Genomic DNA, 17,944 nt, shown 5'->3' with positions numbered 1-17,944 from the left:
CGGAAGAAGGAGATTTCCGACTTGGTAGTTCCGAGTTCCGACCTGTCTGTGTTCCAGTGCATCTGCTCGCGAAAGTATGGACGCCTAAAACCTTTCTCGTCCAAATAACTAAACGTTAGGCTCTAACAAGTTACTGTTGCCAGGTACCAGTAGATTCATAGACTACAATATGTAGTGAAGTCGGAAATTTCCGAGTTCCCTGTCCAACTGGAAGGCACCGTCAAAAGCCGGCTCATGACACACGTGACGACCAAACGTGATGCGATTGGTTGGCTAATGCAGAGTGACACTGGGCAGATCCAATAGTTCTAAACTTCGACAGACACCCGCCTCCAAGTGAGTGAACGTTTGCCAATTACAGCACTTCCAGACCTTCTGTACAAATGAAATGAAGTACGTTGGTCTGGTTGGACCAGGCTATGATATTAGCAGATCAGTTTACTCTTCTACACTGACTGTATGGAGTTAGTATTGGGTTATAAATCCGGCACACACAAAAAAGAGACACCAGGGGATTTACTGTATGTGATTTCACACGCGCAGATATCTGCTTTCGCTCGCACAATAGGCAGCAGCTTCCGCTCGCTCGTGGAGTGCTTTCTATCTATGCGGGCGGAAAGTTATTCACCCTTTGGGGGCAGAGCCACTGGACTTTGATTGACAGCTCTCTGGAGCATGGACAGGCACATGATCAGCGAGTGGTTTCGGGAGTGATTGATTTGCTTCGCAGCGGAGCACACGCCCACAAATATCGCACATTCCTGTACACGTCATCGTGGGAAGCCAATATCGTCATTGTGATAAAAATTTGATATATTGTGCAGCCCTAATCACACATCAGGTAAAAATGTCAGTTTCTCCAATAGGCCTACTTTGGTTTATGACCAATACCTTCAAAAGCTCCAGCATCAGACTCAGCTGTTTGTGTTAGTTGCTAATGTTAGCATGCTAAAACATTAGTCAGGTCAAATCAGTCACTTCACCAAAAAGTATTAAAGATCTAAGAAAAAACTTCTGGACTTCAACCTTTAGACATCTTAGTTAGTTTTTTTATTTTTGAATGAGAATGACACCAATGTGTGTGTAACCCTAACCCTCACCAAGCTGCTAGTGTGGCATTAGACTCTCCTTCCCTGGATTATCTTCTTCAAGGTTAAGTAAATAATTGTTGTACTATTTAAATGTCAAAAAATGTTAAAAAACCTAATATCAACCATGTCCCTTTGTACACTGACTTTCCTGCCTTGTCCGTGGTTCTCAGGACCCAGCCCATTGGTTCCTACTGAATATGGATATCTCAATTGTCTGGGACTATTTTCAGGAGCGGATTAATCCACCTTTGGTGCTCTTGTGAGTATTTGAATGAGAGAAACATCTCACCCTGGCTCATTGGTTAATATTATTAGACAACAATTGAGCTCTACAGCACATAGGAAGAAGATATATCATGCTGTGATTTGCATTTCATACACACAATACTCAACACAATATTATTCATTATTGCCTATTGATTTGTAGACAAGAAAAAAATATACGATATCTACGACATAACCTACTTATAGAGGCCAAGACCAAGCTTTAGGCCCCGAGATGCTTTGGATATATTCTTGATGACCTTTGTCCGGTATTGATGAATGAAAGTCCGAGTCTTTCTTGCTGTTTAAAACATTTGTTTTGTTTATTTCCACTGTATTTAGCTACACGCTCTAAAACCAACATACAAAAATAGACCTTGATGTAACTTGGGTTGTGTGTAGTCAAAAAGTGTTTCAATGTCCAGGTAGCAACTGTGGAACCAAAGATTGGTTCCTACTTTATACAAGAGCGCTTATTGGCTCTTTCACTACTGTTTGAGTTGGGAGGGCCAATTGAATTGTGCTTCGGTCCCCATAACATTGTGTTGTTCATATATCCTGGTGATGTTTGACAGTGTGTGCGTTCCACCCTCTCCATTGAGTGAGTGGAGCAGCAGTAGATAAACTGTTGGGTTGTCCTGCGTCGCTGCATTAATCCTTCAGCTGACGGGTTCAAAGAGCAGGGTAGATTCTCCTCCCATTATCCATTAACACATCAGCCATGAAGCCAAGCAGAAAGATGATTAATGCATTACTACAGCCCTGATGCTTACACATTCTACCAGTAACACACTGCACTTCTTTTAGTATAGCTGAAGAGATGAACTGAATAGCACTGTGGCAAAGTGGATGTCCTCCTTCTTCCTTGTCCACCAATGGCTTATTGTCATAATGATACATGGCCTGATGAGATAGTTTATGCTGACAAAAGGCCCTCCACGCTCCACTCTTTATTCCTCATATCTCTTTCAGGGAATCACAGAGACAAATACATCACCCTCAGTATTGAAAGCACATAACTCTTCTTTTAAGAGGCCTGTCTCTTCTCAGACAAAGGCTGAGTCTTTTATTTATTACCTCAATCCTTGTTTGGTTGGCTATTGTGTCTTCACCAAAAATAATAGTTTTATAGATCAGCACAGATACAAATTATATTCAGTGGCAGGAGAGAGAAAAAGCTGTGTGTGGAAGGTGGAGGCTGGGGGTGTCTCACTTGTTCTCTGTATAGTTCAATGTTCCTGGTCTTTCACTACAGTTCATACTAGTGTTGCCACCTGTCCCGTTTTTCCCGAAATTGTTCTCTTTTTTCACCAGCTGTCCCAGGAAAAGAAAAATCTCTCCTGGGACACAATTTGTCCTGTTTTTTGGGGAAAATGCCAGAACCTCATTTGATTTTATTGGTTCAGTAGTTAAGGCCGTTTCACACGGGCCGAGGCGTTTGTTGCGCCCACTAATGCATTCTCAATGGCGAGGCGAGCGGGCAGAGAGAAAGCGCAGCGTTTCGTCAAGCGGCACGACAAGCGTGCAGGGGCGGTCTTAACGATCGCGGGGCCCGTTTCAAGACCCTGTGTGGGGCCCCCCACATTTTTTTTTCTATAAATAATGCTTGTGCGTGCTCCCCGCAAAAATAAAAAAGATTGTGTAAACCAGTTGGTTCATAGACGGATTATGAGATAATAGGCCCAGACTCTTAAAATTTAGATTTTTAGGCATTTTCAAGCTTTATTAGATAGTACAGAGTTGAAATGGGGAGACAGAGAGAGAGGGGGGATGACCTGCAGTAAAGGTCCACGGATCAGACTCGAACCCGCGACCACTGCAACAAAGGCCCGAGCCAATATGGTACGCGCTCCATCCACTACGCCACCGGAGCGCCCTTAAAATTTAGATTTAAATCAAATCTTGAGATGCAGAAGGAACATTATTTTTCAGGCAGCACTCTTTACTCTGCAACTGTAAAAACATTTCAGTGGATTGGTCTGCAGACCCATGTTATATGATGGAGGGGTCCATTGCAACAGATACAAGGTGGAAAGCTACTTTTTATGAACAGTATAGAATTTACACGTAGAAAACTTATTCCTGTATGTGTGTCCATAAGACAGAGCTAATAATGCTTTTGTTTTGCACTTGCTTTTCTATTTTTCACCTGCTAGTTGAGGGGCCATGATGATTTATTTCCTTATATTTAGGCTATTCAGTGAAGCACTGTAGGTGTGTATGGTTATTAAAGGTCATTACACTGGGCAGTCTGAACTGGTAGCCTAATAATGGCCGAGCCCCCCGCCCCAAACATCAAGTGTCCCTTTTTTTCTCCATCAACTTTTTTAATTCCTCTGAATTCTATTGTTTCATTTGTTTCAGATCAACTCACAAAGCCTTTGCCTGTTGAGAATGTCTGTTCATTACTTGCCACAATATATTTTTCTTCAGTCTAAATCCAGCTCCTCTCCCGTACTGCCTCCTCCTAAGAGCAATGCAGCTTCACACTCACTGCTGGTATTGTCTTGTGAGCAAAGGGAAACATCAATCTCTTGTTTTAATAGTGTCTCATACGTTCACATGTCAGCACTGCCAAATGAAGCCGTAATTACTGGCCTTAATTGATGTGGTTTTACCACCTCAGACGATACTTCAGAGCTCTCCCTCCCCCCTCACTGTATGGGCCCCAGTGCTGTTGTTTGCACTATATATCTGCGGCTATCGATCGCTATTATGGTAAATCCAATGGGCACACTGGAACTCTATCAGCAAAATGCAGGTTAATTATCTCAGGGTCAACCACTTTGGAATCTTCACAAAGAGCAGCCGCTCTCTCTTTATTGCCTCACATTAAATTGCAAATACAAATTATTAACCCAGCCCAATTATTTTGCTAATAAGGGAGAGGGTTGGCAGTTATTAATAGAGAAGATGACCTCCCATTTTTCTTCTGATTTTATTTGTGTTTTAAACAAGTCAAGATGGATTTATTTGTGGTTTTGTTGTTACCCTTGTTACCTAGGCCCTACTATTTTATTTCATGCCGGATATGTACATTTTGTTGAATTGTCGTGCACAAGGAACAGCTTTTAGGTTTGCCGTCTTACATAGTGAAGTGGGATGAGTTTGTTTTTTAGTTTCTTAGGAACATTTTGGAAAGTTATAATTCCTAATGTGAACAGAGCTGTCAAGACATTTAACTGGCTCCAGAGAGAGAGAGAGAGAGAGAGAGAGAGAGAGAGAGAGAGAGAGAGAGAGATTGGCCTTATAAGATGGTGCGGGGGCCTATTGATGCGAGGAAGCAAAGTTAATGGAATTGATTGTGGATATTGTGGTTTTTTTGCTTTTCTGCAGGGACTCCGGTGAATCGGATTCCTATCATGGCCAAGCAGGTGTTGGATCTCTACACGCTCTACAAGCTGGTCACAGAGAAAGGCGGCTTAGTGGAAGTCATCAATAAGAAAATATGGCGTGAGATCACCAAAGGCCTTAACCTCCCTACCTCTATTACCAGTGCAGCTTTCACTCTCCGAACACAGTGAGTATATACGGCACATGACTGATAAACCTCAACGCGCACTTTTTTTTTTTTTTTAAGTCAAAGTCTTTTATTGTATGTTCTGATATATGCAAGACATACATCAGTATGGAAAATGGCATTTATCTCTGGCCCACAGTGAAGTTGGAACAATAAAATCAAATAAAATAAAAATATAGAGTTAAATAAGATAAACAAGATAAACATAAACAATATTTGCATAAGATAAATTCTAAATACTAAGTAGTGCAAAGGAATTTTCTGTGCAATATAAAACAGTATATATAAAATAGAATAGAAAGTAAAAAGTAGATAAGTTCAATTGAAATGTGCAATGTGACACTCCTAACAGCAAGACAGACACAAGTGTTAGAAGGAGATACTTTGTTTTTTATATTGTAAATACGGTGTTATCTGTTGCTTAACTTCGTCTGCTATGATTAGAATATGATCAGATGCTTATTTGATAAGACGTGTCTAGACATGTTAAAAAGCACAGTCTTTATTTCCTGCAGCAGTGGTATGTGTCTCTACCTGCCAATCCTGCTGCTGTGATTCATGCTAATTATAGTATTTGACATGGCTTGGCACTTAATCTACAGTCTCAGGGCCTGATACACTAAACATCTGTGTGTATAAAAACTGTTAGAATGTGCACACAATTAAGCACTCTATATTTGGGCTCTTAGTACATCAGACTCTTAGGGGCCCTTTACACAGTGAAAACGTGACAGTTTTCCCGTTTTTGGTTTCAAAAGTTAAACCGTTCTGACTCAATTCATTTGAAATCTTCACTCGTACATGTTTTCAGAGGAAACGGGACGAAATCGCTGTTGTAAGCATGCCAAGCCAATAGTCAGCCGTGACACTTAGCCTAGTAGATACAGTAGCTCTTCCGGTACAATTTGATGCATAAAACCTTACTGTAACCGAAAATTAATGCCACTAACGTTTATAAAGCCTTTGGTGTAAGCTTAGGGTTACAATTATTGTCAATGACAAGCTTTCTGTCCTTTTATTTCACCGCATTGAACTTGTGAAAACAGAAGACTTGCTGATAGTGAAGGGGCTTTGTGAGCGGCTACTTTCCTGTTAGGCGTACTTCAAAATAAAAGTCAACTCACGTTTGTCCAGTGAAATGCTATTAATGTTTAGCCAGTGAAATGCTTTTACTGTGAAGCCGTAGCCTTAATGCTCCTTTTGTGTGAACAGTAACTTAACCGCTGCACGCTGATAGTGTTTTTTTAATGAAGAGAGAGCCGTGTCCCTGGCATATAGGGGGTGAGACACGTTTATTTTGCTAGAGAAACCGGCAGAGCACAAATCTTTCTCCAGCCAAAGTGGCGGGTGGTCTCAATAACTTACTAATCGCTTAGACTAAATTGGTGAGTGTTATATTTGAGCCCTGCACGACACTCTCCGCTGATCACTGATGGTGTCGCGGAGACACTGTGCATGTTATCTTCTAACTTTATAACTCGTGTGTGGGTATTTTGACATATATAAACACAGGCTTTTCGAGTCTGCCTGCTGTAAATCGTTTGGTCTGAGTTGGCGGGGAATTCTGACCCGAGCAAAAGCATTAATAATAACTATATAAAAATAGCAATCTTTTCACTGATGGTCTCGATTGCTGTTACAGGTCATTTATGATCATCAGAGGAAGAATAAGATGGTTTCACAAACATTAAGTCCATGGTAGGAGGTTTAAGCATCATTGATTGTTCATGACAGAATCATCATTTGCTGTGTTGTATTGACCCACGCTAGATGTTACACTCAGATATCTCAGTGGGTTGAGATATCTGGTCAAGACAGCTTCAGAATAGAAATGCCCCTACTCTACATATACTGTGCTTAATGTGTATAGGTTTTTAATTGGTCATATTCGGTAATACATTGTGTTAAATTGCTGAAACAATATGAGTTTATAAACAGTCAGTGTTTTTATACGCACTTCAGTACCCAGGTAACTTTGGGAAACCTGACTTGTTTGTCATGACTTTTTATTTCTTTATATTTGTGTGTGTGTGTGTGTGTGTGTGTGTGTGTGTGTGTGTGTGTGTGTGTGTGTGTGTGTGTGTGTGTGTGTGTGTGTGTGTGTGTGTGTGTGTGTGTGTTTCAGTGCAAATGACCAGAGCACATGACAGGAGGACAGGCAGACAGAAGTGTGTGTCTGAATTCATGAAGTACATGACACACAGTGTTACAGACAGAGTGAGTGAGTGAATTGTTCCTCTTCCCTGCAGGTATATGAAGTACCTCTACCCGTATGAATGTGAGAAGCGGGGCCTCAGCTCCCCCGGCGAGCTCCAGGCAGCTATTGACAGCAACCGGCGCGAAGGCCGTCGGCAAAGCTACGGTTCAGCCATCTTTAACTACTCTCCTGTAGGGACGCCCAGCCTCCTGTCCTCACCAAAGATACACATGTCCCACCTGTCTATGCCCACGTACACCACTGGCCATATGTCCCAGGTGCCTGTCATCAAGAAAGGTAACATTTTAGGACAACTACTTTTTACCTCAACTGTAGAGAGAAGTGTATTTCTTTGTTTAGTTTGAAGCCTCCCATGTTTCCTGACATGCTCCTGTTTTGGCTAATATTGGCTAATAACACAACCCCATGTTTGTCTTCAGCATAATGTACATTTCCAGTAATTCAAATACATTCATGTCAAACTCAGCACTCTGCTGCTCTGTTTTATTTTTTATTTAAAAAAAGATTTTCATTGACCAATTGCAGCTGGTTAAACTTTGACTGTTTTTTTCAGAGCTTTAAGCCACTGTCTATAAAACTCTACCACCCTTTCTGCACACATTTTTCACATTAATAACCTTAAAGGTGAAGTGAGCGATTTATTTATGTTAATATACGTGTTAAATCGCTCTTTATTCATACAGTGATCACTTATATAGTGTGCGCATTTCATAAAGCCGATCTCTCAGTCACTCGCTCCATGTAATCGGCAAATAAACTTTTCTGGGATCCCACTACTACACAGTAAATTTTGAAGTGTTAAAATAACACTAAAAGAGTTAAATTTAACACCATTTCCGAGTGTATTTGGTCCCACTCAGAATTGGAGTTAAATTAACTCTCTTCAAAGTGTTACAATTTTAGAGTTAAATTAACTCAAAATAGAGTTAAAAATACACTGTATAGTGTTATTTAAAGCCTTATAGAGTACTTTCTACACCCCGTCTTTTAACTACCGAAATTGACACCAACACTAGGAGGCATTCTACTCCAGCTGTTGTTATATTAACTCAGATAGAGTTAATGGAGTTTGACACTGCATATTTAACACTGGGGAATTTACTGTGTAGTATCCAATCAGAAGAGAGAACGCTACTAACCAGCACCCGTCTCACTGCCGGTGCACGCGCAGAGCGACAGATGGGCGAATGTGTATGCGCCTACAATGGCGGAGCAGATAAAAATCCTCCCCAATGTCTGTTTTGATGGTTTTTATCATATTTTATCACACTTACGGATCTGAGATGATGCTAGATAACTCGCTGCTGGAAGACCGCAGTGCATTAATGTGGTGACGTGGGGACGAGGGAGGGGACTGCTAACTGCAGTAACTGACAGGAAGTTTGCTAAACTGACCTTTCCGCTTACTGAACCTTTATAGTAGTTAACACTAGAACCGCCAGCATTCTATTTATACCTAGAACCGCCAGGCGGGTCAAATTGACCCGTGCATTTCTAGTGTGGTATAAAGTCATAAATTAGTTTGTTTAATAATCATCTGTGTTTTGGACCTCTTGTTTTATAATCTAAGTATCTTTAAGAACACTAATCACGTTTCGTGGCGACTCAGTAATGAAACTGAAAGTAGATATAATATCGCAAGTATAGTAGTGAAAACAGAAGGTCAAAACAGCGCCCAAATGAGCTAAAATCCTAAATACAATAAACAGTAACATGGCAAACTTATTTTTAGGTAAGCTCTAATTGATTATTCATTCATTTTTCCCCACGTTGACATGTTTTGAGGCGGAGGATCCCTCCGTCGCTCTCTGTCCGGCTCACAGACAGCACTCAGCTGTCTGTCAGTTGAGCTGCGAGCCACGGTGTGTGGAAGACAGCGCTCAGTTCTGATCTCTCGCTATCAGACTGGCATCACTCATTTCACTTAGTAATTCTAATGTTGTTAGGTATGTATCTTCATCTCTAATTTATTGTAAGTGTTTATGAATGACTGCACGTACAGTTGTCAGATCGCGGACCCCAAACAATGCCGTTGCCTAGCAACCTGCTCGAAAATATTTCATTTTCCTGTGCGGGTCAAATTGACCCAGTGTGGCAGTTCTAGGTATAAATGCCTGTTTTTTTAATCCAGTTTAATTGTGACTTTATTTAACCATAGGGAGAGCATCACAACACCATTTTAGGAAAAGTCAAAGAGTGGGGGGCTTCAATATTTCGTAAAAGTATAGTTATGGGCAGTTGAAAAACCGCCACGGGTCAAATTGACCCCGTGGCGGTTCTAGTGTTAAATTGGTATAATGGCTTAATATCTGACAAAGTAATAGTAGATCTGTTAAAAAGAAAATCTTTGAATTACCATAGTAACATTACTATGACATGACTCCGTTGAGGTGCTTAGGGAATAATGCTGCGTGAATGTGCATTGTACTGAATTTATCAGGCCATTATATGGCTAGAATGTTTGGCATATGACAAGATAACATCTGACAAGCATGGCCTAGGCAGAGTACACCATTTTGGATTACTTGTGTACCTTTTCACAAACAAAACTCTTGCACACCAGCATGGCTTTGGTCTGAAGAAACATAGTGGAAGAGCTTAATAATAGTAAGGTAAGTAAGTTCATTTTGGTCATGATGCAATCAGCTGGACCAGTCCTAAATACACATAGCATTTTCTGTCACGGTGAAGGATGATTCATTTCCTCCTGATGAATCCTTTGTCAAAGGAAATATTGCACACATTATTTTGAAAAAGGGGGTTGCATGATTACTTGGCCAACTAAGAAGAAGTCAGTGTGCTTGCATGTCAGAAATTCATTTCAAAATAGTGCCCCATTCCTGTACATTCATACTCATGCAACTTGTGGCCAGTATGGTCACTCCCCCCAAAGAGGAAACATCTTGCAGGACTTCCTCATATCAGCAATGTCAATTTCCGAGACACACCAATGCACCAGTAATATCATGGGAGCTCTTTGATTACAGGTCCTTTATGGAAGAACGCATCGGCATAATAGTGTTCTGCATAATCTGCAGACGATACAGAGAGGATTGGGCGATACCCATACACAGGTAGTTGCAGTAGTCTAGCCTTGAGGAGATTAGAGCATTGGTAACAGTCTGCATGTCTTTAAGCGAGGGATGGGCTTCAGTTTAGTAATATGTCTGAAGTGATAGTAGCCTTGGTAACACTTACCGTTTGTAAATGATTGTTCATCATTATATATATATATATATATATATACATTAGATAATGATGAAACAATCATTTACAAAACAGTAATATATATTTGTAAATGATTAATAAGTGCTATATTAACATTATACAAATGTATTTTAAGTCATCCATAGGGCTTTAAGTAAATCATGAAATTCCCATTAACAAATCATTGGTAAATTATTCTTATATCACTCTTAGACAATCCTTAGTCATATGTTGACACTGCTAAAGAATAGATTACAAACCCAGCTATCGAAATTAGTTCACCACTTTAAAATTGATTTATTTAATGGTCTCCACAAAACTTTGAACATGATCTGTAGGAGTTCCATTTTTACTTCTATATTTCCTTTTTAACAGGTGAGGAACAGTGGAAATCAAGACAAACTATGGGTGTATTCACACATGCTGTGTTTAGTTCGGTTGAAACGAACTCAGGTGCACTTCCACCTTCGGTGCGCATCTTTCAGACAGGTGTGAATACAGCAATCGCACTCGGGGGCGGACCAAACAAACGCTCCGAGACCCAGCTGAAGAGGTAGTCTCGATGCGCTTCAAAACGCACTCTGCTGCAGTTCGTTTGTGGTGTGAATTTGGCCGGACTCGATCCGACCCAATTGCAGGAAGCACTGCGCCTTTTCTTTCTTTTCTTTTTTAATAAATCGCCATCAGCTTCACATTATGGGAAAGTGTTGTTGTCGCCATTGTTAGGAAGATTAGTTGTGGTTTGACCGGGAGCCCCGAGCGAAAATATTACATTTGATAATGATGCGTGCGGATCAGCGATCAGATGGAGAGGAGCGTCTCCCGTAGCCTACAGTGCCAACAGGTTCACGCTGCGCTTTGCATGAAGTGTGTGTTTTTATTGTTCTTCCCAACGGGACCGTCAATACTGTCCCCGTGTCAGTTTGGTGCTGAACTGCGCCGAACTGACACCCAGCTGATACACAGCTTAATCAGCTGTGTTTCAGTTTGAGCCTATTCTTCACGCGAGTCGCGCGTCCAGCAGCAAAAATACAGTAAAAATGATGTTTCACATCGTAGGCTAGAAGCCACATAACGTGGCATTGTCATAGGGCTACATATTATAAACATATGAAACAACAATAATTAGATTTTTTTCTTCTTTATTTATAGGCTAGATGTAGGCATTTTTATTATTTTTAACTCCATATTATATCAATGATAAATTCGCAGTTTTTACTTCGTTCTTCCTGCTTCTCTCCACCCCAGAATGTCTGTCCAATGAATGAATGACCTTAGATCACGTGTGGTTTTGCTTCGTAATGCTGGTTCACTTGCAAAAGGGGCAATATGAAAGTGGACCACACCAAACAAAAAAATCCAAATTCTATTTGGTCTGGACCAAAGCAAGTGAACTAACGGACTTTCCATGTGTGAATACACCCTAAAGTTGGGTCTTTTAGCCCCTTTACGGGTTTGGGGGGGAAATGTGGCAAATGAGAATATGGATCAAAAAATAGCTTGAGTATGTCAATCACTTCTGTCTGGTTGTCATTCATCTTAAGACAGTTCTTTACCATCCAGCCGTATTATGCTGTCTGAAGATAGAGCCTGAGGGGAGCATTTAAAGCACAAATATGGCCCCTAAAAATCGATCCTTGAGGTACGCCACAGGTTACTGGGTGATACTGTACTGTACGCTATGTTTTTATAGAACAATATGAGCAGAGACTAAATACATGATGTGGGTACTGCTTACATTATCAGGCGCCTTTTTGGAAAGGATACAGCCACACACAGCCTATTTACAAGACATCAGGCATTCAGATGTGTGTTTAGAGACCTTTACCTTCTAAATAGTCATTGTGTCTCTCCAGAGGACTCCATGATGTCGAGCTGCCTGCCTGGCCGAGTGGCCCCCAGTGGGCATGGCTCAGCCCAGGCAGCGGCCCTGGAGCAGCTCAGAGAGAAGCTGGAGGCTGGAGAAGCACCAGAGAAGAGGCTGCTGAGGATGGCAGAGGAGCAGCAGAGGGTGATGCAGCACGCCCTGCAGCAAAACCTGCTGGCAATGGCCACACAGCTGCCCCTCAACATCAAGCTCAACAACAGAGGTCAGACACTCACCAGCAGTTTGAGGATGCTCACGAGTATGCTTCAAATGTTCTTTGGGGATTTAGCATTTGACAAAACTCTGTAATATCCATGTGTGCTTCAAAATGTCTTCATTTCATTTTTGAAGATATTCCCTGCGTTCCGAATCGCATACTCTTTCTTTCTTTCTTCTATTCTACATACTACATCTGACGATAAAACAAATCTAGTTAGGATGCAGTAGGCATACTATAGGGACATACTTTTACTTATTTATTTCATCATAACATTGCACCTTTATCTTGCCTCTTGCTTTTATATCCGTCACATCCCCGTTTGTTTTCATATGGATGCTCCGTTGATGTGACGTAACTTCAGTTTCGCACTGGATTATGGGTCAGAATCGCCCAAATAGGATGCTATTTTCAACACTAAAAATCTTGGCCTCTTGGTCTTTCTAACCATCCTAAATCTGCCCACAATAATCGGAACATTCTAAATCTTTTTCCTAGGCAAGGCAAGGCAAGTTTATTTCTAAAGCACATTTCGGACACAAGGCCATTCAAGGTGCTTTACAGATGCAAAAACAAAATACATCAAGTATAGAGTACACATAAAAAAAAGTACCATACTAAATAGTAGAAAGTATGCGATTCGGAAAGCAGGGTTAGTAACTTCTCTGGTTGTTAAACCCCCTGAAACAATCCAGAGGACAGGACCTCTGTGTCCTCAATGCTATTTAAAGTATAGTCCTTCTGACCACATAGGGAGCCTGCATGGTGTTGGCAATGGAAAATGAAATGTCAGACATTCTATAATAGGCTTACTGTAAGAGAAGTTAGGTTGACAGTTATTATGTTGTCTTTATGTTGTGATGTCATCTGTGTGGCCTTCCTTACACTCTACACACTTGATATTGCAATATATCCTACAAAGTCAAGGTATTAGACCGATAATGGTCAATGGTATGTATGATTATCAACAAAACTACTGAAAAGACCCAAACCAACAATATATGTTTCTTTTTTTTTTAAAGATATTTTTTGGGCATTTTTATGCTTTATTGATAGTGCAGAGAGACAGAAGTGAAATGGTGTGTGTGTGTGTGTGTGCGTGTGTGTGTGTGTGTGTGTGTGTGTGTGTGTGTGTGTGTGTGTGTGTGTGTGTGTGTGTGTGTGTGTGTGTGTGTGTGTGTGTGTGTGTGTGTGTGTGTGTGTGTGTGTGTGTGTGTGTGTGTGTATGAAAGTCTGATATATCGAGGGCTTGGCGCAAAAAGGGCGTAAGTGACATTTTCAGAATTTTACAGGAGAGCAAAAACAAACTTTTTATTGATCATACATATTTAATAAAAAACAGCATATGGAAGCAATCTCTACTTTAATAGAGATCAGGCTTCAAGGAATTCATATTTTAGAAACAATCTAAAAATTAAAAAATATATATTTATTAAAATAAAATAAAAAATAAAGTGTTTATTTTAGTGTCCATATTGTCTCCATCATATGTGGGTATATCAGGTTCTCCAAACATATTCAAAAACACCTTTTCTGTAGTATAAGTGTTGGTCTTTTCTGCAATCCCTCCATATTGTCAGCTCTTTAGCCTATCTATGATACACTTACGCCTTTTTTGCTCCAAACTCAACTGAAGGTTTTCACTTACGCCTTTATGTTTTCAGCCTTTATTTCAAAAAGTAAAATGTTTAGTGACGTTATTCTTTTACCATTTGATAGAATTTATCAAGACCTTTAAAATGATAAGTCATTTTCGCCAAATATGTCACTTACGCCCCTTTTGCTCCAAGCCCTCGATATCTTCTATCTAAAAACACATCAGTGAGTCACTGTGACATGTTCCTTCATCAGCATGAACACACAGGCTGCAGTTTATTTTACTTCATCCCACGGACACCGTCTTGTTGCCAAATACTCACCGGAGGACTACATTTGGAATCATCCGCCCCTGAAAATAGTCCCCAACTAATGCACTACTTCCTCCTGTTTGTTTCTGAACATACTGAGCCTAACTATATTGGTGAGGACTTTTAAAGATGTACGTCTTCGAGTGGGCTACAGAAAGTAGAAAGAGTTGGTTCAACATGTTGGTTTTGGTCTTTTCGTGGGCTTTGTTCAAATCTAGAATAATGCCAGCCACATCTTATCATTGTAACTGACTGAACGTCCTTTTATTTTAAATGATGACATTGAAACATGCTTATAATAAGAAGTGAAAGCCTGATTTTAATGTATACTTTTAAACTGTTTGTTTCTGTCATTTGGAGTAAATAGATGCCTCCAATCAGACTTAAATGACAGTGTCTCTACCACAGTGGGTGGGTGGATCTTAAAGCCTGTCAAACACAGACTATTTGGCACCGTCACCAGTTGTATTTCACAGACTCTAACGTCCAGCTGTGAGACGCCTGCACCACTAATGTGCACATAGATCATGATATAACATGTCATTTGAAGCTCAACCTCATACAATGGGATGAATAAATAGTCATTCTTGACCACAGGCAGAATGCAGCTTGTCATGAGCACAGATGCTTGTATTTCTGGGCTTTGGCTGCAGCCAGCAAGACAAGCCATAAGTCACATATGACTTAATGATAGAGGCTAAAGGAAGAAGAAGGGGCCTATCTGCTCAAGTGTGATATCATTTCTGTCTGCATGGCTGCTTCTCTCATATTAGTCATAATAGCAGGCTTTAACACTTGATACCTGATGGAGAAATGAGTGAGAATCTTTTCTCAGGTTAATTCCCGTGCTGGTCGTCTGGCCCTCACATAAAACACTGTTATTCAAAGATTATATCCAAAGACTGTTATTTGTCTCCACCCAGACGACGGATACATTTTGCTTTACAGATGGTTTAGATATGTCAGCAGTCTCTTCACTAAGACCACTCCATGTGTAGTGTTGCTATGTCTAATTCAGACATTTCTATTATTTCACAACCAGTCCCATTTATTCAGCCAGGATTTCCAACTGTGTTCTGCTATAGGATTTATCCATGACTGACATGTACAAATGACTGTAACCTCTTTAGACAGTTCTTTCTCCCCCAGAACTCTTTAATACAGCTCTCCTTATCCTGTCACTCTCTGAATTATCACCAATATTCCGCCAGGCGCTCCCTCGCTTCTTCTGTTCCCTTTCTAAATGCTCATATTGAGTTTTTCTCTCTCTCGCTCTCTGCCTCCTCTCTTGACAGATGATAGACAAGAGACCGCATTGAACCTGTCTACCAACGGCATTAGCAGCATCAACATGTCAATAGAAATAAATGGAGTTGTCTACACAGGTAAATAGAAGGGCCGTTTGCTGATGTAATTGCAGGAAGGAAATTCAATAAGTTATAGCAGCACCCTGGTGCTTAGTCCTCCTCGCAATTTGATGTCTTTGCTATAAAATCCATCGTAATGAAGTGGCAGTCCAATAGAGTTAAAAAAGTTAAACATCTCAAGATTGGGCCTGTGGATTTGAAGTTGATGGGGCTTATTGTCTTATGTGTCTGCCTAGAGTGTGTGTGTGTGTGTGTGTGCGTGTGTGTGTGTGTGTGTGTGCGTGCGTGCGTGCGTGCGTGTGTGTGTGTGAATCACTGAATTACTCCCCTCTCTCCACCTGAGTGTGAAGGTTGTGTGTTCAGTTGAAAACAAGTTGTGATGATGATCTGGAAGTAGATGACAAATTATTTTTAAAAAGTCTGAAAGTAGGTTTTTATTAGGACATTATATTGAATTGAATTGAATTGAATTGAATTGAATTGAATTGAATTGAATTGAATTGAATTGAATTGAATTGAATTGAATTGAATTGAAGTGAAGTGAAGTGAAGTGAAGTGAAGTGAAGTGAAAGGTATGTTTGATGAACAAGTAGAAGTAATGAAAAAGAAAGTAATTATCAAACAAATGGACAGATTAAAAAGTCATATTAACAAACATGTTGAAATGGGCTGATGGTTAATGGCTACTAATAAGGTTTTAAAAAGACAATGGTGCTTGAGTATGTTATGTCGTTTGTTATAATCAGACTATAAAAATACATGAAACGCTGGCACGGTCCTTTAAGAACTGATGCCAGAACAGTGTGGAGTGTGAGGCTGACTTAAAGAGCTGCTGTGTTATCCTCAGGCGTCCTGTTCTCCAGACAGTCGGCCATAGCAGCGATGACTGGACACCATCACAGCCAGGGGAAGAGCAGCAGTCCCTCACAGTTCCAGCCCTCCTCCTCTTCCTCATCCTCCTCTTCCTCACTCCACAGAGGCCCCTCCCCCTGAGCCCCCCCTCCCCCACACACACACACGCACCACCAGAGGGGAGGCGGCTTCTCCTTCTCAAAGACACCAAGCAGCTGGATATACAGTACATGGTCATCACATAAGCTACACTTGGCTTTTCTCTCTATCCACTCCCATCAGGGTTTTTGTTGGTCAGCACCAAACTTGACCTAATACTAACAGGCACGAGATCCGCCCTGCCTCCATTATGCCCACTCCTCCTGCTCTGAGTAGCGGTGTGTATCTCCAGGACATTTAACCCTCTGTGTGTGTTACCATTGTGTTTCACCTCCTCAAAGATGTGTGTTTAGTGTGGAGTAGTTCAGGTTGAACCCCTGGATGATGCCAAGTGAAGACTCCCTCTAAACAAGAGATGAGGGCCTCAGACCTCAGACACCCGATGCATACAGCTTATACCAAAGAAGAAACTGATATGTGCCGGGTCAACACTCCCAGCATTCACACTATGGTTTGGTACCAGTTACCAAACCTTCATGTTACTAAAATTCTTTCATAAGTGTTCTGTAGTGAGTTTGTCTAGACTGCTTAACAGTCCAGTCTCATCAGAGCCTTGGGACAAACCATTAGCAAGGTGTTCCATTGGACAGTTAGTTTGTAAAGTACACTCTTAGCCTATGGCCACTCATGTCTGGGAACCAAGCAAGTTTAAATTTACACATACAGTAGTTCTATCTACTAGCATGTTCCGATCCCATATTTTATATAAGTGAATTATCTTATTAACCTGTTAGGGGGCCCAATCTGTATTAGAATTTCATTTTGATGCAGTGTCCCTCCATAGGGCACTAGCATTTAACCAAAATAATAAAAATGGTAATCCAGCCCTGTATATTACACCGGCTACAAGTCAACACAGTTAACAATAAAATAAAGGGAATGAGGGAATGCACATTGGCATAATCACAACACCAGTGGAAATTTCAGATGAGAAAAATTCACCAAAGATTTGTTATCCTTAAAAATGCTAGTTGATGGTGATCAACTAGCATTTTTCCACATTGTTCTAGACATTATATATGTTATAGGAAAAGTCACACTCAACTCTATCATACAGTTAGGAGGATTGTATTGAATGGCACACAGTTATTATTAGCTGTTTAGTATTTAAGTTGTACTAATCAGATGGATTGTCAACATCACAATACTTAGCTGACCAGATTATTGGCTAAACAGAGAGTCATTTGGGGGAAAGCAAGGAGCTGTTCAAAGCTTCTGTTTATGGAAGTCCAACATGGCCACTATAAAACAGTATCACTTTGAAGCCCTTTTAAC

At 40.7% G+C, this 17,944-nt stretch overlaps 1 protein-coding gene across 2 annotated transcripts in view; it reads left to right on the top strand.

The window, feature by feature from the left end:
• Window positions 1-16,658, top strand: part of arid3c (AT rich interactive domain 3C (BRIGHT-like)) — a 106,155-nt gene extending 89,497 nt beyond the window's left edge. For both annotated transcript variants that reach the window (XM_080049028.1, XM_080049027.1), the window contains 5 exons: window positions 4,692-4,875; window positions 7,125-7,369; window positions 12,157-12,390; window positions 15,587-15,676; window positions 16,506-16,658. In XM_080049028.1, coding sequence (XP_079905154.1) covers window positions 4,692-4,875; window positions 7,125-7,369; window positions 12,157-12,390; window positions 15,587-15,676; window positions 16,506-16,651 — 899 coding nt within the window. In that variant the 3' untranslated portion in view covers window positions 16,652-16,658. The remainder of the gene's footprint in view (window positions 1-4,691; window positions 4,876-7,124; window positions 7,370-12,156; window positions 12,391-15,586; window positions 15,677-16,505) is intronic.
• Window positions 16,659-17,944: the final 1,286 nt, after the last annotated feature.

The sequence above is a fragment of the Ammodytes marinus genome (assembly GCF_949987685.1).
Source record: "Ammodytes marinus genome assembly, chromosome: 2".
NCBI classification, from domain to species: Eukaryota; Metazoa; Chordata; class Actinopteri; order Uranoscopiformes; family Ammodytidae; genus Ammodytes; species Ammodytes marinus.
The sequence above is the reverse complement of the archived record's forward strand: the minus strand, read 5'-3'. Positions and strand labels throughout refer to the sequence as shown.